This window comes from Fundulus heteroclitus, chromosome 11, assembly GCF_011125445.2.
Source record: "Fundulus heteroclitus isolate FHET01 chromosome 11, MU-UCD_Fhet_4.1, whole genome shotgun sequence".
Taxonomy (NCBI): domain Eukaryota; kingdom Metazoa; phylum Chordata; class Actinopteri; order Cyprinodontiformes; family Fundulidae; genus Fundulus; species Fundulus heteroclitus.
The window spans coordinates 28,533,357-28,557,759 of record NC_046371.1 but is presented as its reverse complement, the minus strand read 5'-3'; the positions used below and the strand labels follow the sequence as shown (position 1 = coordinate 28,557,759).

The 24,403-nt window shown below is 39.9% G+C and overlaps 1 protein-coding gene across 3 annotated transcripts in view; it reads right to left on the bottom strand.

Moving 5' to 3' along the window:
* LOC105927757 (roundabout homolog 1) overlaps positions 1-23,501 on the bottom strand; it is a 145,032-nt gene extending 121,531 nt beyond the window's left edge. Inside the window, exons 1-3 of one of the 3 annotated variants that reach the window (XM_036143341.1) lie at positions 23,313-23,501; positions 9,923-10,051; positions 7,959-8,051 (exon numbers count right to left, since the gene is read on the bottom strand). In XM_036143341.1, the coding sequence (XP_035999234.1) occupies positions 7,959-8,051; positions 9,923-10,007 (178 nt within the window). In that variant the 5' untranslated portion in view covers positions 10,008-10,051; positions 23,313-23,501. Of the gene's footprint in view, positions 1-549; positions 1,241-7,958; positions 8,052-9,922; positions 10,052-23,312 lie in introns of those variants that run through there. The other 2 variants (XM_036143342.1, XM_036143343.1) reach the window with 2 other exon arrangements.
* Positions 23,502-24,403: the final 902 nt, after the last annotated feature.

Below are 24,403 nucleotides of genomic sequence, written 5' to 3'. Positions count from 1 at the left end.
AAGGGAAATTCACACTCAAAAAATTTATTCCACTATGCCAGACCAAAACATGGCATGTTTCTCTTCCCATCAGGTTGCACCTATAGCCAGTATTACCCACATTACTGCCTTTGTGTCTGGGAAAGAAAAGGAACGGCGCTGGTAGTAAAATGAGGCACACCTGACATCTCAAAGAAACTGCTTTTGCAACATGCTGTTAAAGGTACACAAAGGTTTGGACTCTCCTTTACTTCTAGTCTGAATGGCTTCAGATTTAACTCAATGAGATTTTGGCTTCTCAGTTATATCTCATTCTTTCCTATTAATTTACACAGTGATTTCTATTTTCTAAAGGCATAGAAACTCCTCACTAAAGTCTTTGCGAGGGCTGACAGTAAAGGCATCACTATTAAGCGATGGGTCAATCCCAGTAACGAGGGAGTGATCGGCGTGGGTCAGGGTCACCGCTGCCGACCACAAGAAGGGCTGCTCAGCCCTACGACATCTGGAAACTTCCTCTTCCTAATAGATAAGTGCGAAGGCGCCGGGTGTAGAACAAGCTGCTCATACCTGAACAAATCCGCAGCAGAGTCAGTAGAAAGTAAATTCCCGTGAAACAAGCAGGCATCTCTAGCAGCGGCTGGAAGCTGGTGCCTAATCCAGTCAGGGTGCGCTGAAAGTCTGGTTCATTCAACATCGGTCCGAGGCAACTTCTGCAGCCGAGGATGGAGAGTTTTGGATCTCGGCTAAATGCGCGCAAGCGAAAAGACAGTTCGGAGGTGCTCCCCGAAGAGTGAATCAAAGTTCAGCTGACTGGCACACATCCTCGCCGGTGACCTCCTCAGCGCCACATGGGTTCGCTCTGCTCCCACGCGCTGGCGAACTCCTCTGTTCCACGCGCGGAGAACTTCTCCCCCGCGTTCATTGGGAGGGGGGGGGGATCGGGATGTCCGAGTGGCGGCTCCGCTCCGGGAAGGGATGGGACGGGACGGACCGGTGGCTGGGTCGGACTCGGGCACTCTAACGGTTTAAACTCCCTGTGTCAGGGATTGTCGGGGCTGGCGCTGGTTGGATGAGGCGGCGCGCGTCTCTGCGCTCCGAGCTGCTCTGCTTCCCCTTCCCACTCAGGCGCTTTTCTGTTGCGCCGAGCAGATTCCTGCGGGTCAAGCAGCAGTCGTCGACCACATGAGGATACAGTGACAGGGAAGGGCTTCACTGGGTTTTGCTTAAAGCTCGCCTCGTATTAAACCGCACTTTGAAAAAAAAAAAAAAAAAAGTTTAAATAAATATCAAAAACTGGGGTTTAGGAATTTGAGGTGATTAAAGAGCGCAAACGGCGACTCATTTGCCCCCCTGATTCTTCACTGTGCAGCAGCAGCCCAATCTGCTGCGTAGAATACGAATTAGAAGCCAATTAAATCATTTGTTTTCACTGTCCATCATTATCAAAAAGGAGCCCCGTGTGAAATGCAGATTTACCAAGTAAAGATTAATTAAATATTTTAAAAGTGCGCATGCTGTCGAAACGTGACCTTGATGAATGATTTATAACGTCCCCCCCGCTATCAAAAGCTTACGTGCGCCGCGTCTTTATCAGCACCGAAAGTGACGAGCTCAGGTATGACACCAAAAAAAAATCCTTTTAATGAGCCAGTAAGTTCTGCACAGAGCCCCAACAGCTGAATTTCACCTTTTGACCCATCCGCAAATTATAGTGAAAGTAGACCGCAATAGAAAGGTTGCTGCCCAAGTCCAAATGTCACATCGAAGTGATATTCCCATGAATTCAAATTATTTAACTTAAAAAAAAAAGAGTCTGAAGTTAAACTTCTACATCTCTGCCGTGGTGAACCTCAGACGTTTCTTTGTTGTCTGGGGAGGTCAGCGCTCCCTCTACTGGCAGCATGCTGGAATTGCAGTGTGGTTTCTGATTGAAATGAAACAGGCAAGTGAATTTGTTATAATATAAACGTTAGAGGGTAAGTTTAAATTAACAGTTGTAGTTATTTTGCTCTTTTAAACTTTAAAAACTACAAATATTGTATATAATTGTATATAATTTAATTGTATATAGCTGTATAACTGTATCTAACTGATTCTACTTACCTACTTTGGCACCTTCCTCTGACTTTTGACTATTGAGCCAATGGGACAAGTGATATTCTCCATTGTGAGATCAGATCTTATATGTGGCAACAAAAACTTGAAAACAAAGCGGTACACAAAAGAGAAAAGATGACAGCTGGTGGCCAAGACAAGTTCCATCATCACAACCTCACAGTTTGTCACCTGAACAAACTTCAATGTATTTTACAGGGATCTTAAGCTATTTAACACAATGCAGTGCACATTTGCAAAATAAGAGGAAAAGGAAAAAAGGATTTCCATTTAAAAAAAAAAAAATCTGAAAGCTGTGGTTTACATTTGTATTCAGCCCTACTTAGTCAACATCTTGTAGAATCAAGTTTCACAGCAATTACAGCTGTGAGCCTTTTGGGTGAATGTCTCTGCCAGCTTCGCACATCTAGAGACTGAAATCTTCTCTCATTCTTCTTTCTTTGCTAAAACAGCTGAAGCTCTATCGGAGAGGATGGGGAGCAATATTCATTTTTGTTTTGCCACTGTTTTTCATTTGGATTTAGGTCTGGATCTCGACTGGAGGGAAACATGACTGCTTTGATTTAATGCATTCCTTTGTGGTTCTGGCAGCCTGTTTGCCTTAATAATCAGACTTGTGGATTGTTAAATGGCTAATATTCTCCTACCAAAAGCTGTGGATCTCTGCAGCTCCTTCCCTGTTGGCTGCTACCCTGATTAATGCTCCTCCTGCTCGGGCAGTTTCAATGGACAGCTACGTCTCTGCAGGTTTGTCGTTGTGCCTTTCTCTGTGAGATGTTCAAAGGTTGGAGGCATTTTTTTTTTTAAAACCTAACCCTGATTTAAACTTCACCACCATTTTTTCCTCTGGCCTGTCTCCTTGTCTTCTTGGATCTTTAAGATGCTCTTTGTTCACTAACCAAAGCTTCCTTTATATGTGGTAGTTATACTGCGACAGCATCACATACAGCTAGACTCTATCTACCAATAAGTTTATTTTAGAAGGCATTTGTTGGACTAGGTTTTATTCAAGAGTACCCCAGCAAAGGGGGACAAAGATAAAATTTGTGGCACACTTTTTTTTAAAAAACATTGCAAAAAATATATTTTTGTAAAAATACCTATCCTTTTTGTTTCATCTCGCAATTATTTTATTACTTTGTGTTGGTCTGTAACATTAAATACCAATAAATTCATTAAATTCAGCGTAAAAAGGTTTACGCTGACAGCGGTGCAAGGCACTACATGCGTCACAGAAGTAGATGTGATGCCTCTGGATTTTCAGATGTACTTACTCGACTTTCACTCAACTTTAGTCTCACATCTTTTCATTGTGCACTGTGCACCCCTGGCAGCTCGTCTCAAAGCCGAGACATCACAGCACAGCTGCCAAACAGCCATAGAAAAAAAAAAAATGGGACATTACAGCCTCGCTATGAAACTCCGTCTTGCATTTAAAAAAAAAAAAAACATGTTTTTATTCCTTTTCATTCCAAATTGGCTTGCACTCTCCTATGCCTCTTTGCTTTTTTTTTTCTTCTTCGTTTCCCCCCCTTTGGCTTCTGTTTACATTTCAGCAAACACAATGACACAAAAATCGTGAAATGTTGTGTCATATTACTCAGTTTCCCCCAATTTGGTTCCTTTCTTCACATCTCTAAGGCTTTTTTCACGCCTATTTTCCCAATGTGATCTCGGTTTGTTTGTGCTTTTTTTTTTTTTTTCCCCAGCAAATGTTATCCTCCGTATGACTCTTTGACAGCCCAGTGGGTTGCATGAGTGGCGTTGGGTTATTGTGCTGCGGAAGACAATAAAGTCCTGGTTTCTTTCTTTCTCCCCTCAACCCTCCAAACAACATAATTATTCTCATTTGAGAGGGTTTTAAAAGGAAGAAGCTGCTTTCCATCACCGCAGGATGCGAACACAAACAAAAGGAGGCGATTCCACATGTGGAGAATCGTACTTTGGGCAGTTTTTTTTCGCGTGTAATAGCAAGTGAAACATGCACAAGGAAGTTGAATTTGGGGATTTGAAATGTGTTTCCCTCAATCTGGGGGAAGAAAAAAAAACAACTAAATTCTGGATTTTCAGGAGCAGATGGTTGGGAAAAGTATGGGCACAAAGGCATTCACATCTTCATGGCAACAGAGCAAATAAAATGGCAGGGATGGTAAAGCAGTCTGTGCCAAGCCCTTGGAGCTATCGTTTATTTATTTATTTCATTCCAGAGGAGCGATCCTGTCCAGTTGGCTCTGCGCCAGGAGAGAAATTTGTCCAAGAAGAACAAAGCCAACCCCCCCCCCACCCCCCACCAAAAAAAAAAATGTTTATGGAAAAAAAGTAGATTATTTGGAATCTCCTCACAGCAACAAACTTGGCCTGAGCCGATCTTCTATTAGTCACTGCTTACTGCTCCGCTCGTGAAATATGCAGGCAGGTTTCAGAAAGGATGTAACTGGAGTCATCTCTCTGTGCCCGGCGTCAGGATGCCGGAGGAGAGGATTGTTTGATCCGTGGACGCGTTTCTAACGTTAGCGGCTTCGTTCAATTTTATGTATCCAATTTGGTTTTCCGTGCAAACGCTCCGCATCACCTACAGCGTCTGACAGCTCTTTGGCTCGGACTTGTCTCGCTTGTGTCCTTGCTGGTTAGTCAGCCCCCCCCTTGCATATGCTTAGGGGTTAACAGACCATTTGGATCCAATTGCAAGAAAACCTCCCCGTCTTTTAAAAACCTGGTCTGGGATGCTGATGTCATTTCCATGCCTTCGGTTTTCCTCGTCTCCGTTTCTTAATGAGCCGGCCCACTGGTGCCAACCATGATGGTCAAATTAGTCCTAGGGAGCTGGCACGATCTGAGAGGGCACGATCTCTCTGTGCCGTCCTGTTCCATTCCCAGACCCCAACACGTTTAATGCAAAAATCTGATAAATGTGACTTTTTGTATTTATTGTCCTGCACTCGTATACCCCTAAATACCATCCAGTGCAAAACCAGTGCTTCCAGAGGTCGCCTAATTAACCAATAGGTCGTACAGGTGGGGGAATCTGTTGACAAATCTAGGCCCTACATGCCACTTATCTAAAAAAAATGGCAAACGGGGCACTGCTGAAAAAAGCAAGAAGACTTCTTGTTTGCAGTTTGCCACAAGCCACATACAGTGAGACCAGAAATGCTCACTGTATGTGGCTTAATGCAAAACCCCATGTGTGGCAGAAAGCTATCATTGCAAACCACCTTAAACAAAACATCTCAACAGGGACTACCGGGGGAGGCAGCATCCTACTTCGGGAATTCTGTCCTTCTGTAGGGACATGTTAACCATTGAGAGCTCAAGAGAATATACATATATATATATATATATATATATATATATATACATAGATAGATAGATAGATAGATAGATAGATAGATAGATAGATAGATAGATAGATAGATAGATAGATAGATAGATAGATAGATAGATAGATAGATAGATAGATAGATAGATAGATAGATAGATAGATAGATAGATAGATAGATAGATAGATAGATAGATAGATAGATAGATAGATAGATAGATAGATTAAATTGAATTAAACAAAGCTTTCCTGGAAGTAAAGTTGTTAGGGGCAGCATAAGACATTAGACAGGCACAGAGGTTCATTTTCCAACAGGACGACGACCCGAAGTGTAGGGCCAGAGCTGCAGTGGAATGGCTTGGATCAAAAGTATATTCATGGGATGGAATGGGCTAAAGAAAGCCTAGACCTAAATCATGTTAGCAATCTCTGGCAAAGCTTGTTCTCCATCCAGTCTGACTGGGCTGGACTTTCTGTATTTAGCCAAGAAGAATGGGTAACATCTGAGTCTCAGGATGTTCACCCGATTAAGCCATACCCCAAAGTATTTGCAGCTGGATTGCAAAAAAGGTGGTTCCTCAAAATCTTGAGGGGGTTGGAGACTTGCTACTTTACAAACCCACTGGTCTATCACAAAAAAACAAAAACAAAGAATACACAGGATTTTGCCGGTGCAGCATGACAACCTGTGAATAAGTGTGACAGTAAAAAAAACATAGTAAGGTTTTTGTTGAAACTTTTAACAAATAGAATTGGTTAAAACTTGAACATATGGCTAAACAATGGCAGATGGAGTGCCCAGAAAAGACATGGAACATATTTCTTTTGTGTTTCCTCTGCACAGGGGTCAGCGCGGATGAAAATTTTACTTGGGGTAGGCTGACAAGAACACATTTGTTCCACCTCAGTACATCCCATGTCAAAGCCCTTACCATTTAATGTCAAAACACGAGGAAAACTGATTGAATTGCTCTGCTTCAGACACGCAACTTGTGGTCTAAGGCAGCTGAATTGGCATCATGTAGCACTGGATAGACTGTGTCAGCAAAAAGGCAACAACGACTTTCTACTGGGTTCAATGCTGTCCTTCAAAAGACAAAGAAAGTGTGTTTGCACAGACAGCCTAAGTTTAAAAGGAACATTTCAGACTCCACTCTTATAAAAAAAAGGGAATTATTATAAAAGGCTTGAAGAAATAAAAAAGGGTACCATTAGCCTAACCTTCCCTCGTCCGTCTAAAGTAAATATCTTACTAGCCAGTGAGACATGGTCAAGAAGACGTAATGCCGTACAAACAAAGTGGTAAAAAAATAAACTGAGTAACTTTTACTCAGCATTGTTAAAATTATACTACCACGCTTACAGTTATTACATTCATATCCTTTTTGAGTATCTCGTGTCCATCATCTGCTGGCATCTTCCATCAGGATGAAGCACCCTGCCACAAAGCTCATATTCTGTATGGCTGCTGTCCTGAACTGAACAATCTGCTTTGACGTCAGATCTCCTCCACTCCGACAAGAGCTGTAGAATAATCGGTCAAACCTTGCGCTCGTATCATGTAGTCTTATAGATGTTGGCAGTGTGCGACGTTGTGATGTCAAGGCGACAGGTCGATGTGCCCCCGGGCAAGGCGCTTAACCCCAAGCCGCCTGCCGGTATGCGTCCTGGTGTATGAATGTATGCGTGGTAGTGAGTGCGGCTGGGTGAATGGGCCTCTAGTTTAAAGTGCTTGGAGTTCAGTCCAGTTTACCTTTAAAGGTATACTATGCAACCGGGGTTGATTTTCCAGCGAGGCTCCCCCCAGAGGGCGAAAGTAAAAGTGCACTGTCGTAAAGATGCTCAGCTGTTCTTGTTTCTCCATCAAGCCAGGCGCGGTTGTTTTGAGCTTAGCAGACAGGCGAACGCAACGAAAAGTGGAAAAAACGGCAGTACAAACAATGACTAACACAGTGAAAGTATGAACATCAGGCTTCCCGCAGCGCTATCTTGGCGAGGCGGCCGCCGCGGTAGCGTCTCACCAACATTCAAAAAAAATAAAATTAAAAATTAAAAAAAAAAAATAATAATAATAATAATAATAAAACTCGATATGCTTGCATGTTTATTTGAGGTTAACACGCGGTTCTTTGTTGTTGCTTTCGCACGTGCATATAGTGAATGGCAGGGCAAAAACACGTGGAGTTCTCGCCGTAAAGCAAGACCGACTCTCGCGGTCTTGCACGAGACTTCTGAGCCTGTGACTGCGGGCCGACTGCTCCTGCAATTGCAAGTGCGGTATTTCCCCTACAGACCACCAGGGCGGCCGAGAAAACCTTTGTTCAACCTGAAATGACTCATTTAATCATCCAAAACGGTATGGAACACATTAATTAACTGAAAAATGTTGCATAGTGTGCCTTTAAATGTGGGATTCTAAAAAAAAAAAAAAATATTGTTCTCAATAAAACTCTTTCTGCTTGACAAAAAAATAATTAAAAAAAGTACAACGTTGTAGACTTGATCATGCATTCTATAGAAACTGCAGCACGTTGGCCCAAACCTTTGTATCCAATGCTGCTGTCTTGATCCAGTTCTGTTTCCAATCCAGGAGATGAAGTGATGACCTCATTGCTTCCTCTGCGTTTTTCCGCATCTGTTTGTACGGTATCACCAACAATGAGGGAAGAAGAAAAGAGTGAAAAAGGGGTTGTGTTGCTGCGGGGTCTTAAAGGTGCACATACCGCTGTTAAAATGCCAGGTTTTTTTTATGACGATAAATCATTCCAAAAGCCTTTTCCACACGTGATGTGACATTTAAGGTGTAGAATTCAACAGAAAAATCTAACAAAGCTCTCAGAGGGGCGGAAACGAAAGACGAAAGACCGCAATGACCTTTTTGCATTAGTGTGCATCCTTAAACTGATCCTTTCTTTCAGTATTTTGTGGTTTATTTCCAACATTTGGTTCTTTTTGGTATGCCTAACATCCACTGTGGTGAGTTTAATCGACCTGAAGTAAAGTTCAGTTGTCCTAGTGGGGTATGGCACATTGAAGATAGTCACTAACAAACACATACAATGAAACTGACAATACTGACAATGTGAAATGTGAACGCTTTACCACATTTAATAATAAACTAAACAGAAACTTGCGTGGAAGGCTTCCAAAAGACACAAAAGGATCTGCAGGGATTTCTGCCAAGTGTTTTATGGTTTGATTAAAAACCAAAGTCGACCATTGGGTCACAATTCCAAAAGGCAAATTTGGCTGAAAACCTACAGGTGTCTGCCAGAAGATGAAGAGGGATTGTAGTTTTCAGCGTTTCAATTTATCCAAGCATGCATCCAAACCAACAAAAGAATGGTTTCACCAGAAGGAAATATTTTTTTTTTGAGCCCAGTACTACATGTGGGCTAATAATCTGTAGCGTCAGCTGAAGAGCTCTGTCGACAAGCGGTGTCCTCGCAATCTGGTAGATCTGAATAACTTTTGTGAGGTGGGCTGGATAAATATGGCAGTGGGACTGTGACAGACTTCTGCTTGAAATTAAATCCAAATGTGCTTCTACAAACAGTTAGCAGACTCATGCAATCAAGGTTAATACACCTTTAATTTTATTGATTTAGTTTTTGTCCTTGTAAATGATATCTCTGAGTGTTAGTTGAATTTTGCAGGATATGTATCACATCACATTTACTACAGAATTGTATATGCTTCAAAATGTTTTTAAAAGGTGAAAGTGAGAAGGAATCACTGCTGTCAGCTCAGAAGTAAAAATGAACTGAATCGAATGGTCACCTGCATTAATCGGTTTTCCAAAAGAGTCTTTTTGTGCTGTGCCACTAGAGGGCGCCATTGCTTTACAATGTTTGTCTTGATCAGAAGAAGTAGCACAGTCTATTTATTTAGTTGCATGCTGTCCAATACATTTTTTTCAATTGTGGATAGAAATTGTAAGTATTGTCTAACTCCAGAAGCAAAGGAGTTCATGGAATGTCACAGCGCTTATTTGAATGCAATGATATGCTAATTTAAAGAAATATGAAATGGCTCCCAAAAAAAAACTTTTAAACACAAACAAAAATAAAACAAAAAAACAAGAGAACTATGAAACAAATCAAACCAATATAAATGCAGTTATGTAATACTAATGAAGGAGACTATAACTTATATATGAAAAACAGTGCATTTGTCGCTGAAAAGTCATGCGTGTTGTGCAGAATTTTCAAGAATGACCTCCACCTACTTCCTGAAACTTAAAGGAAAATAAAGATATGAGAAAGCAAGAAAACAGGTGAGTAGCCTACTTTAAGTTCAGCCTGGCTGCTCGCTGCATCCATCAGCAGCATTCCACCACAGGTTCACATGTGGACAGTTTGTGCTTTCTTTAACCACAAGAGAGCCCAACTACGACTAAAAGCAGGTGAAGTTCTGTGGCTCAGACAAGCAAGGCACATCCAACACTATTAGTATTCTTTACACTCTTCTTTCTCTCAGTCATTTACTCACTCAGTAGATTCTCACCTAATGAGATGTCCTTCCCTCGGCTCTGCTCCAGCTGGATGACAAAGAGCAGGCTGATGAGAAAGAATAGCGGAGCAGCCAGCATAGTCTCAAAAGAGCCACTTTGCCTTCAGGAAAGCCCTCATAAATCTGCGGAAAAGAGACAGCAATAATTTGGCTTTCTGTTGTGCTCCATACATCATGTGTCATTCCACAGTGGTCCATTAAAGCATAACTATCATTACTACTAATCATTGCACGGATTGTTATCATAGGGGTTTAACAGTTTCACCGGGATTTCTGTTCCGTTTATCTCCCGGTGGTGAGTCGTAGGAAAAGACGGATGAGAGGGGGGAATGGAACCCAACACACCAGCGTGTGTATGTGTGTGTTCATGTACCCCACTGGCAAATATGCACTGGCCTGTTTTCATGTGAAATTCCAATGTGGATGAGAGAAATCAGACAGATGGACCTTCCTCTGAAACGCACTCGGCAGCCATTCACTGGATATTCTGGTTTCAATATGATCAATCAGCTACAATGTGCTGCTTTCCTGGTCATATTAAAACATAGAGAGCTTCCACATTTTGAATCAGCATGTTATGCCATAAATGCTTTACAATCAAGTATTCCACCAAAAAAAAAACAAAAAAAAAAAAAACTTGTGCTCGCAGACAACCTAACTTATGTGCAAACGTTGCACACACTTACCTGCGGCCCCCTCCATTCAACCCCCCCCCCCCCCCCCCCCCCACCCCTCTGTCCAGACAAAGGGGCAACAGATCCCACGCCACACGAACACAACATGAAACGCAGCCCTACTCTCAAGTGGCTATAGTGATGAGACACAATGACGGTGCCAGGCAGGGGGGGGGGTTGAAAAAAAAGGGAAGCTCGGTTTCTAGTGATCAGCCATCTGTGGCACAAACAGCTCTGCAGCTCGTCCAAGCTGTCTGAACGATATCCAGAATCACGGGACATCTTGGCTCCCTGCGGCTGCCGACTCCGTGCAACACTTTAATTGTTCAGAGGAATACACGGCAGCAGCCAACTTGAGTGAAGCATGCGCATAAAGCAAGTATACCACGGACACGGAGTTGCCACTATGGTGTTTTCGCTGTAGGAGTTTGGAGAAGTCAATTGTCGGTGTTTTCTTGGTTCTTGGGCTCTTTCTAAATAAAAGCAAGGGTTTTTCATTGATTATGAGGAAGATGCTACCATCAAAATAATCCACTAAAGCAACCTTTAGAGCAGGGGTGTCAAACATACGGCCCGTGGGCCGGTTCCGGCCCGCCGGACAATTTAGTTTGGCCCACTGGCTAAATGGATTATCATTATTATTAACTAAACTACAACTCAGTGTCCTGTCTGGCAATGTGACAATAAGAAATGTCTTAATGCCAAAAAAAGCTCATCAGATTTGACTTTCAGAAGTGGAGCAGTACTGCTTTTGCCATTGTGCTCCGCTTGATTTATGAATGTAAATAGTTTTATTATGATTCATGCGGGGAATATCTCAAATTATATAGACACTACAATGGCAAAGTAGGAGAGGAAAGGAAGAACAAGAAGAAAAAAAGAAAAGGTGAAAAAAGAGGAGATAAAAGGAAGAGAATGATAAAACAATTATTGAAAAAAACATGTACTTTGTTTAATTGAAAATCTGCAGTTCCTAGATTGTCCACGAGGGGCGCTGTGTTTTAATCAGCAGATGGTAGCACTGAGCTTCAGAAGTGGAAAATTGATTTGAAATCATTTCTTAATTTTTATCTGTTCGATGTATTTTGTAATGCAGGACAGTGTTTTTATGTTTTTCAACATTGTACAATCACTGTGATCAGTTCTTATGCATAATGCACAAGTAAATGTTTAACTGAGTAAAAGTATTGTTGAAATTGCACATACTTTTCTTAAAAACGCTGAGGTTATTCATAATATATTGTGTAAAAGTGAAATTAACTTAATATAAAAATCGACAACAAGTCCACTTTTATTAGTTCTATTTAATCTTGCAATGAGTTTACTCGTGTGGCCCTCTTGAGATCAGATTAAGCTGTATGCGGCCCCTAAACCAAAATGAGTTTGACACCCCTGCTTTAGAGCATAATAAGCAAGAAACAAGTTGTCATTACAATTACGATGTGTGTGTTCCTGACTACTCACTAGATGTCATATTATGAGGCAATATATTTATCTATCTAAGGGATAATAGGGCCCCAAGAAAGGAAACAGTTTTTATGAGATTTGTACAACTTGACAGCTCTGTTACCACAGGAAAAAAAAAACAGGCCCAACAACATGCAGAACACATGACCAGACGCAATAAAACATCGAAACGTATACGGTGATGAATTCATGAGAATGCTTATTTCCTGCTTGAAGGAATTAAGTAGCAAGTCTTTTCCAGCCTCAGGGGGCTTGCTTCCCCTATGATAATAGGCCTCCTATTCAGCTCCATCCATTTCCCCATCTCGCAACACCTGACCTCTCTCCTGGAAAAAGGAGAGATGGACTCGTCAAAAATAAATAAAAAAGCCCATTTTTGCAGCAGTTTACTGTTGTCTACTTTTTTCTTCTTCAAGATAACAACCAGTAATAAACCAGTGAGTTTGTAAAAATGATCTATGTAACGTAGACTGCAACTTGGTTTCAGTTTTTAAAACTGAATATTTTTCTTGCATTAATAAATAAAGAGTGTGCTGTACAAGAGCACCACGATAGTACTTGTGAAGGTGAAGGGTAATCAGTTATCTAGTTGCTGTAACCATGAGACTTTGGGTGATGAAATAAGTGTATTATTATGAAGCAATCAAATAATACTGTGATTGGCAAACTGTTAACAGCTGACAAGAGTAATATTTATGTCAGCTTCACCCCTCTTAAACTAAAGGACTGTTCACAGTTTGTTATGAGTTTTGATTTTATTAGATCTTCTGATTTTTAAAATCTAAAACAGTCTGAACTAGATTGATCCTCACAGATCAGAGATTGATTAAAACTAAATTTGAGATTTATGAACCCTTTATTCTCTTAGTGCAGGGACAATGGGTGTTTATACCTGTTTTGTATTAAGACCACCTTACTTTGAGCTAATGATTTAAACCACAATATAAAGAAAAGTAATTGTACACTGATTACACATTACTTAAAATAGAGTTTGATGTTTGTGAAACTATGTGAAGAACCAAAGCAAGTTGGGATTCACATCTCATCTGGTGAATCGAGTATCATGTAATGTCTCATCGCATGAGCTGAGTGTACTATTATGTCACCATTTAAGAACGTTTAGTTTATTTCTCAAATACAATAGATCCCCATCAATATCCTTAGCATCATCTTAAGGATCCAATCCAAACCTTACAAGCTACAGCTAGTAACTTTCACAAGTGCATACAAGCATTTTAACTTACGGACCTATTTCATCTATAATATTCATAGCAATATAAGTAACTCCATTCTATATAATGTGATTTTCCTGTGTGGTTCTGTGTTTCATTTGTTGATTCATGTAGGTCCACATGGGCTTGGTTCATTTATGTGAAATCGTCTAATCTACCCTGTTGTGAGAACAGTGTTCTGCAAATCTAGGAAATATGCTGATGTTTCTAAAGCTATAAGCTGAAAATTATTCAGCACTAATATAATATGCAACATGAATAACTTTCATTCCGTTGAGATTTGCTCTTATAAAAGCATCACACACACACACACACACACACACACTGAGGTAGGAATATTGCATTCTGCAGAACACTGAATATTAAATGTGGGTGGTTTTGATACCGCTGCGTTGTTTAGATCTATCAGGCATGAATCTTGGAGAGGACAGAAAATGGAATGGCACAAAACGATTACAGCGGAGAAAACAATCACGACGAAATTTTATTTAAAAACAGTGCGAGTGGAAGAAAAGAAAATGGTCTCTAGGGTATGCATGAGATGCTAATAATGGCAGCAGAAAATCTTTATGGAAATTACTTCACTCCAGGAAATCTACAGTCAAATCTTCAATGGGGAAAAAAATGCCGAAAGGATACAGCATTATGTATGTTAAAGTGACGTCCAGAAATACAGCAAATGTGCAAAATGCTGGGCTTTGTTTGCAAATATAATTTTCATAATGGAAATAACTTGAGCCTAACTTGTGAGAAAATCCCACATGCACTAACTATTACAAATTATAATGTTGCCCTTAATGGAAAACGTGGCTGTAAAGTATCCTTTTGAACCATCTGCCCAGGATCTGAGCAAACAGGAAAAGCCTGTAGTTAATATGAAATGGAGAAGCTGATGTGCTCCCCCACCTGTCTGTGGGGGAATAATCACTGCTTAGCATCTAACATATTGTCAATAAGACACCGCAGACAGCAGACTGATCACATACTGTAGAGAGCAGTGGACCGTGAACTGGATCAGCTTTCGTCAGCCTCCCCCTGCTTAACACACTACCATCTTTCAACCTTCCTAAATTTCATCCCACATGCTCATGGAGAGAGACATTTGCAATATGTCAAAAGTGTCCGGGAAATATAACACAGTAAAAGTATCAAGCTGCATAGTACCCCCAATATAACTACTGTGGCCCTTTTCATTATCTTAATGCATTCGTTGGTGCATCTAAAAATGTGTTTTAAGTGGGTCTGAAAGTTCAATACTCTATAAACGGTCTATGATTGGGTTCAAATGGTCAAATAATGGTTAGCTGAATTGTTCAGAAAATACATCCTCCTACCCTCCTGTTGAAGCCGCTTCAAGCATTCAAAAATGCCAAGGTGAGTTAATCTTCATCGGTGCAGATAGAGGGTTTGCATAGCATACTGTGATACTGAGTTAAGTTAACATTGGGTCATTGCTACACCCAGTGACACATGTGTGCTATATGTAAAGTTTCTAGAGTTTACATAATGCTACAGTGTCATAACCACAGAAAGGTAAAGCTAAAATCATATATAGTTTCAGTCATTTATTTTGGCACATCATTAAAATGCAGGACAAATATGCAATATCATTCTGGGTTATGATTTATAAGATAATGACATATTTCTTATCGCACTTGCTGTATGTCAGACAACACGTATAACCTGTTATAGAAGATGCAAAATGGTATTGGACCCCACTGATCAGAAGTCAACTATTGTACAAACTTCAAACATGCTAATGTTTCACTTTAAGTTGTGTCTTAATCTGAATCAAAAGTGAACACAACATCAAGGCATGTGATTATAAATAACCTGAAACAGGCAGACAAGTATCACTGACAAGTATCATGGTGAGGTCACAGTCCAAGCTTTTAGTTGGTCCAAAAGGGCAGTGTTTCACAAAGGTTTTATAAGAAGCACAGTTATATTCAATAAATATTGCAATAAGGCTCATTTGTCAGATCAGAAGTACCTTTTGAAAATAACAACCTTCGATCACCTCAGGTTCAGTGTGACTCAATTCAGTGTTTAAGTTCTCTAAATGAATATTATATATATCATTTGTTTGCCTGATATTTAGTGACTTTTCCTAATTTGATAGGGATATACAGGAAACCACAAAATTAAGGTGACAATATTTTAACATTTTCCTGTATGCATGTTGTAGTGCGCATCGGTGGTCTTTGGGTCAATTTAATGTCAGGCATTTTTGCTGTAAAATCATACAAGAAATATAAGAGAAGATAAAACACCACAAGAAGTTTGACACTTCCAATTGTGTGGGGGCGGGAAAATACTGTTCCCATGACAATAGTGATATTTTATACATCTTAAGTTAGGGATGGAACCTATTGTATATATAAGCTTGCAAAAACATCTTCTGAACCGTTTCTCTTTTGGTGCTCTGTGTGCTCTCCCTTTCTGCTTTCTGCTCACCTGAAAATGACTAGGTGCTGTCACAACTCTTTGACCATGGAAGGGACATAGAGGAGAATCTGAAACCGAGGATCACATTGAGGAGCACCCTGATTAAGAGACATGCTCTTCTGATAAGAATCGCACTGGCAGTGGGGGACTCTATTGTTCTCTTTCAAACACTGGCAAATACTCATTTATTTGCTGTAAAAAGTGGATTATTTATTAGTTATTGTGGTTTGTCTCCAGACTTTCTCAACAGGGTAGACTAAATGCTGCTAACGTCATCAATGTATAGAGAGAGTTGGAAAGAAGTAGATGGAACTTACTTGCACGCTTACATTGGGTTACTCATTTCCGCGAAGCAACAGCAACTCATGGGGCTGCTGACACTGGAAGGGCAACGAAGTCTCTAAATATGTGCCACCCGCAATATAGGCTTTGATGACAGAAACAAGGATGGGTCGATGAAAACGTGACAGACTGGCAGCAATACATGATGTAGGGCACAAGTGGGTTCAGCGATTACCCCTTCTTCAAAATCCAGGCCCCCACGTGACTGTGGATCAAAATCTGATCGCATTACATGGCTGGAGCCCCAAATAAGGTATGCAAATATGGGCAGGATGTGATGCACAGTCCAGCTATGCCTGGAATATGCAGGTGTTTATAGGTAAATCCAATGGGGAAGCACCTGAAAACAATCAGGGCATTGGGGTTGTACATGACATGGCTGAAGGACTGAATAGCCTGTGATGAAGAACAGGAATGCAACATCTTCTGTGTTTGCCTATAGTTGCCAGAGGCACTGTCGTTTCCTATTGCCCCTCAAAAAGTAAACATGTCCTGCTGAGGAGCAGCATGCAGAAAGTGGCTCCCCTGAACACTAGAGAGGACAAAATAAATAATAATACTATTGTCCTGGACTACAAAGGCGAGAGTAGATAACCTGCACAAGGTCACATCCGCATGCAGCCACCCACGCATGACTGCCCACTGGCTCCTTGTAATTTTCTTCGATATCATCGATGTGAACGCCTACAATGCCTTTGTAATGCGTAGTCAAATAAACAAGGACTGGAACAGAGGAAAACTGAATCGAAGGGGGGATTTTTCCAGGAGCAGCTTAATTATGCGCTGGAGAAACCTCAAAAGATCAAAAGAAGACACAGTGCCTTCCGAGAGCGTCGGCGGTGGCTGCACCTGTTGTGAAGTACATCTAACCAGAGTCACACACCCCGACTCCTCCGGTGCTTCAAACTGCAGGCAGGAAGCGTGGCAGGTGCCACATCTGTTCTAGAAGAAATTACTCCAAAACCAACAACACTATATATGAAATGCAGGAAATACGTATGTCTGCAAGGAGCATAGATGCACTCTCTGCACATCATGTGTACAGTGGTGCAGACAAAACACTGGAATGTAGCTTCTGGTGGTTAGAGGGTACAAATAACATTGTTCTGTCAGTTCGGTTGTTGTTGTTGTTGTTGTTGTTTGGTTGTTGGTATTTTTTGTAAATATAGAACTATTAAGTGTTTCGTACTGTTGTGATGATGATGATGATGATGATGATGATGATGATGATGATGATGATGATGATGATGATGATGATGATGATGATGATCTGTTTTACAAATAAAATCTTTCTAAATTCTTGAAACTCTGTTTGTATTTCCTGGGGTCAAATGAATACCAAATTAGAAACACGTTACTGCTCTTGATAACACAAATTGTTATTCATTCCAAATCATGTATATAACAAAATTTATAAGCAATTTATATTGCCGCAGTATGTTCTGTTGAATAATTCTGGTTTAATTATACAGTCAGTTTTTACTTAGAAGTCAAATATACAGGTCCAAGGTTTGACAGACAGTTCCCTAAAGTCCAACTTCAAAGCATAAAAGTTTGAGGTATCTAACTCCAATGTGGCTGCTGCATGTTTATAACACTGGAATAGCTACTGTAATGAACTACTTAATTGCACTTGGGAGAGTTTGTGTCTCATTGAATCTTTGTCACACACATTACTGCAAAGCTTTTCATTGTGTGGTTGAATACACAAGCTACAAAGAAATGTGCTTATCAGCTAGCGCTGCTTATAGTAGCTTCTCATTTAGCATAGGAAATAGCATAAAACATTAGTTTTCCAACTTGTGATGCAAACATGGTTAAAATGGAGTTGATGCACTTACCAGACACATATTTTAAATTCAGAAGTAGATAAAAAAGCCTACCAGACTTATCCTTGGTTTACTGCTATCCATGGGAGAATATTATCCCTTCTCTTCTCTTCTATGGTAGTTTCATTTTAGAACAAACAAAGAACACCACCAGTTGATACCCGAGTAAGGTGCATACTCAAGTCACATGATTTAAACTTGAGTCTGATTTGAGTCAAACATGTAATATCTAGATGAAATCAATAAACAGTTGAAAATCAGCTCGGGCTAACAAGATATTAAGAAAAGAAACACCAAGAGCTACAGTGACCGTGAAAACAGAAATCGCAGAAAGACGGCAGGTAAAGTTTTCTCATTTGCTTAAACTAAATTAAATTAACTGCAGCTGACGAAAAGACCCAACAGAGAATAGTAAGCAGCAATGTTTAGTTAATGTCAGGTTTTTTAGCTAAGTAAATTTTTTAGCTTGCTGGTTAAATCATGGCTTTGATGACAGAAACAAGGATGGGTCCATGTAAACGTGACAAACTGGCAGCAATACATGATGAAGGGCACAAGTATTTTCAGCCCTGCAGCCCTTCTTCCAAAATCCAGGCCCTCACGCGACTGTGGATCAAATTCTGGTTCAATCATAGAAGCTGGAAGGTAATTTTACCTACAGTTGAAACCGGATTTTTACATACACTGTATGACAATAGACATAAGCTTTTTTCTCACTTTCTGACAATAAATGACACTAAAAGTTTTCCATTTTAGTTCAGTTAGGATGACCAAAATCATGTCTCTTTGTTAAATACTATAAAACGGAGGGAGATAATAGATTGTAAACTATTCAAAACTTCCTTCAGATTTAGACGCTGACTTACATTTCCTTAGAATCTAGTAGAATTGACTTAATCTGTTAAAGTTTATAACTTGGGTCGAACATTTTGAGTTTCCTTCCAAACGATCGTCACAATAGTTTGTTGGAATTTTGGCCTATTTCCCTTGACAGAACTGTAAATTAGACAGGTTTGTAAACTACATTGCACACACACACACCTTTTCAGCTGTGCCCGCAAATATTCCATGGGACTAAGCTCAAAGCATTGTGATGGCCACTGCAAAACATTAAATCTGTTGTCCTCAAGTCATTTTATATCTAAATTGGTGTGATGCTTAGAGTCATTGTACATTTAGAAGAGCCATTTGTTCCTAAGCTTTAACTTGCTTGCTGGTGTCCTGAAATGTCAATAATGAGTTATTTGGAGTGGACCCAAGAGCAGACATGCATGCAGGTGAGTTTAATAATAATTAAAAAATGGGGGAAAAAAACACTCTGGCGTGAGGCAAAAACCGACATGGGCAGGCAACAAAGGGTTATAGAACGAAATGCCGTTTCGTCATCAATGTATACCGTTTCGCCATACATTGATGACGAAACGGCTTTCACCCGTGAATGATGAAAGAAACATACGACCTGATGCATTTCAATAATCCAGATAGGAAAATGTCAGACAGGTAAACAAGGTGGAGGCCTCCAGGTCCAGTTGTCCCCCTGTTACAATGCTATTGTTGTGAGCATGACTTAACCCCCTGGGAATGATAAACGGCCATCAGAGCACTAATGATAAGCTGTTAGGCTAATGGTCCTCTCTCGCATGTGAGCAACCAGTTTTGATTGTCACTGTTAAACTTGTTGAAGCATTATGCAAAGATAATGCCTGTAACTTCGTAGACTGAAAACCTTTATGGAAAAGAGATAAAACGTTTAAACAAAGAAGAATCGGTCCATAAGGCCGACTCAACTGTTTTTTTTTTTGTGTTTTTTTGGATAACCAATATATATATATATATATTTATATATATATATATATATATATATATATATATATATATATATATATATATATATATATATATATATATATATACAACTGCATCTAACATTTTAGAATGTTTTTGGGGTAATAGCTTCTTCGCTCTGAGTGGCTTTTCAGCACATGTTGATATAGGACTCATTTCACTGTAGATAATGACGCTTTCATACCAACTTCAGCCAGGATTTTCACACAGTATACTGCTTTTGTTCTGGCACTGATAGGAACATTTTGCTTAAACAGGTTTATATCTAGGATACAGAACCCATCTCCCACCTTACAGCATTATAAATGGACATTCCCATGGTGCTTTTACTTGAATGCAATTAGTTGAAAAGATGAACCATCTGAAAAATGTGCTCAAAGATGAACCTGATTTCTGGAGGTCCACGATTTTCATCCTGTTGTCTAGGCTGATGTGTTTATATTTTTTATGCTGTAAGACAAGGATCCAGCATGCTTGTAGTATTGTTGTAAAATGCATCCACAGCCTCGTTTGTGCCTCTGAATAACTTTAATTTTGTTAAGTAGCCTAACAAAAGCTTAAAGAGCAACAAAATCCTCATATTCCTAAAATGGTTGTAGGCGTTGTAGTCTTACTGTACACAGTGTAACATTGTGTAAAAGTGCAATATTGTTTGCCAGTCATCTCATAAATTGAAACCCATACATTATATAGAATCATTACACAAAGTGACATGTCCCAAGCCCTTTTTTCTTGTAATTTTGATCATTTTGGCTCACAGACCATGAAAACCAAAAATTCTGTTTCTCGGAAAATTAGAATACTGTAAAGTTAAGTTTAGAAGTTAATTATTGGAAACTCATACTGTCGCACCCTAATCAGATAATAATTAACATTGCTGAAGAAGCTGGTTGTTCACAGAGTTATGCATTTAAGCATATTATCAGAAGATTTAGTGAAAGGAAGAAGTGTGGTAGGTATAGGTGCACCAGCAACAGGGAGAGCCACTTCACAAGGAATGGACCTAGGTCAGTGCAACAAGAGCCGCTTGATGGTTTGTGGTACCGTGTCATCTGCTGGTATTGGTCCACTGTGGTTTCTGAAGTCCACAGTCAATCCAGTCGTCTACCAGGAAATTCTAGAACACTTCACGCTTCCTTCTGCAGACAAGCTGTACGGAGATGCTGATTTTATTTTACAACAAGACTTGGAACCTGCCCACACTGCCAAAGGTAGAACACCATGGTCTAATGACCATGGTGTTCCTGTTCTTGACCGTCCAGCAAACTCCCCTGACCTGAACCCCATAGAAGATTTATGAGCTGTTGTCAAGAGGAAGATGAGCGACAGCAGACCCAACAAACCAGATGAGCAGTAGGTAGCTATCAAAGCAATCTGGGCTTCCATTACACCTACCCACCTCTATGCCATGGCGCATTGACATATGAGCTTGACATATTTTTGGACAAGTAAATAAGTTTTTGAATTAGAACAAACTAAAACCTTGTGAAAAATCTCTCCTTATTTGACATTAAACAAATGCAAGTTTTGCTTTTAATCCTAATTGAGCTTCTACAGAAAGATTTGTGTGCACTTTGATGTCAGACAGCGAGAAAGATAGGTTATGTGTCATATGTATGTATGTAAGGTTTGTTTAAACGTCTGATTTCAGCTGGGCCTATATGTAACCAACAGTTTATCCTGCTATTGTTCTTGGTTTAATAAACAAAACAAAAAAATATAATAGTAAAAGATAGCATAGCAGTTACCCGATCCAAAAAGACACCTTAACTTTTTAGCAGTCCAAACTTCGGTATTGTTCAAAGTTAATAAAAGTAGCTTGGATGTAAATAAAATGTAATGCACCGATTCTTAAAGCTAAAATAACATTTTAAAAAACATAGCTGTTTTATTTCAGTGCAAAGATCATTTTTGGTAGTCTAATTACAAAAAGGGTACCCGTTTTAACATAGCGGTTTCATGTGCTCATATTCCTTGTAAGTCTAAAACTACATACAAAGGATTCATTGTTTTCTACATCAACACTTTTTTTATTTAATTTACTCAATACATTCTGCCATATACAGTATTGATTGAAAGTGCCAACAGTATTAGGGGACAAAATTTTCATTTTAAAAAGGAATTTTAATTTACATTTTATGATTGTTTGCGTAAATGAACACAGCTCTTACTGTATAACAACTTACTTTACATTGGACTCGACATTTGAACTTTGACTTGACATTATAAGTTTAGGACCTGGGACTTGACTCTGGACTCGCAAATATTGACTTTGAACTGGACTTGGAATTTACATATGTTTACTCAATACTTGAGAGTCAAATGTTACTTAAAAAAGAATGACCTCGTCTCACCTCTGGCAATTACCATCGTTAGTACCAGCTCCACAGTTTGAGAACCTTTGAAATAGGGAATTGTAAACGGTATTTCCTTCTACTATGAGACATTTGATTAACAACTAATCTAAATCCTAATTTCACGTCTTCCAGAAATACACCATGAATGACGAACGCAATTTTTTTACTATATGGACCTGTAATTGTTTTATTTCAAGGGCAATTTTTATACAGGATGTTTAAAGCCAGCCTTACCTGAGTGTCTGCATCCCTGTACACATTTGCAGTTTGGGTCTGCAGAACAAAAAAAGCACCAGGGTGCAACGTGAAAGCAGGGGGCACAACCAGGAAGAATGACTCACTGACAAATTCCAGAATCTAAATCAACAACACAGTGGGGAAGTATGAGAAGAAACACACCCGTGCTATCAAGACAGACAGCCGTGGATATTTGATGTCCTCTAAACACACAACAAACCCTGCATATATTACTGTCACCCTGGCAAAGTCATACATCACACACTTTTACATTACGGCACGAGAAGCCGAGGAGATCTGAAGAGTTCTCATCAACGCCTGGCAGTTATCGCTGACGTATAGCTGTGTCTTTTGGGAGAAATGGACGTGGAGACGAACACAGGCTTTCATCAGTGAGCCTGTAATGCATTACGAGAGATATCTGACAAGACATTTTCATAGGTTTTTTTTTTGTTTTTGTCTTTTGGAAATATTGTCTGAGAAATTGGAGAAACTGTCGTTAACAGCTCTGTTATAGATTTTGAAATCCATAACTGAGGGGACCATTTTAGATTTGTCCGATATTTTGACCCATCCAACATTCCCACAGAATAATCTCTAGTAGCGAAGGCTGGAAGGTGAGGTGCATTTTTTTTATTTAGCAAGAAATTATTGTTCATCTCTGTAAACTATATGAAGAAGATAAAATTCCACTCAACCAAACCAAATGTACTGAAACTACAACTTAAACACACTCAACAGTGTGTGCTGTACATGAAGCAACTTTCAGCCTCAAAGCACGTGCACAGTGCCCCCCCCCCCCCCTCCCTCCCCCCGGTCTATCAGACTCTATGGCTTGGAAGAGGCGTTCAATCCCTCTGCCACCTTTTTCTACTATAACTACAGGTTTTTTAGTCAAACTGCAACTCACATTTAAAGCAAATCATGGGAATAATTGCAACTTTGCAACTTACCTTTCCTGGTTATATCATTGCTCCGTTTTCTCAGAAAAAAACCCAAACATCTGCCTTTTTTGTGTGTTTCTGAAGCATCCAAGTACCCTAGTATGACAGCAGGAAGAGAATAGGGAAAAATGTGTAGGTTGTAGACCTGTAGTAAAAAGAGCTGTAAGGGGAGGTGGAGGGGTGAGGGTGGTTGGGGAGGGAGGGAGGGAGGGGGGGGTCAAAAGAAAGAAAGAGCCTATATGCCTGAGGATGAGCCTGAATAATCCATCTGTGATCCAGGAGGCGCTATCAGATGGCGAGCATACAAATCACCAAGCTTCCTCTGCAGCAAGCGAGGTCCAATCTCCTCAGGGTCCTAAGGCTGCACTCAGACAGATTTACTCCCACAGATTAGTCCAATAGTATAGTACATTTAATCATTTTTGCTGAATTATATTCATAGGATTTGAAGTCATAGATAAAATAAAGCTTATATTGTTTTTTTTTTTGTTTGTTTGTTTTTCTAACAGTGGGTTAATTTAATGAGTAAAACAAAAAAAATATGAATACTGACAGTTTTTAATCGGTCTACGATGACATATTAGCCAATTTCTCTTTGTCTATTATCAATATACAGTGCAAAGTACATTTTTGTATTCTGAGGGGGGGGGGGGACAATTGCCGGTGATAAATGCTTTAACATAAATAAAACTAAAGCAGTTTTCTCATACATCCAGCTGTGCTTAGTGTTGCAAAACTCATGCAGGCATTCAAGATGCATTTCAGAGCTTTCTATAGACAGAAGGTCATTTTGTACTATTCCCATCATGTTACTATCAGCATCATAATTTGCTGATCAATGTATTTCCCAAATATGAATCTTAATCTTAATATCAATGGCTCGATTTGAACTACCGCTCACTATTGAGTATGGTGAAGGATCTGGGATGCTGTAGGCCTATTTCCCTTTGAAAGGGCACGAGAACCTCATTAGAGTACATGGCATCAAGAACATGTTGAAACACCATCCATCCATCCATTTTCCAATCCGCTTTATCCCTCATGGGGTCGCGGGGGGTGCTGGTGCCTATCTCCAGCGTTCACTGGGCGAGAGGCGGGGT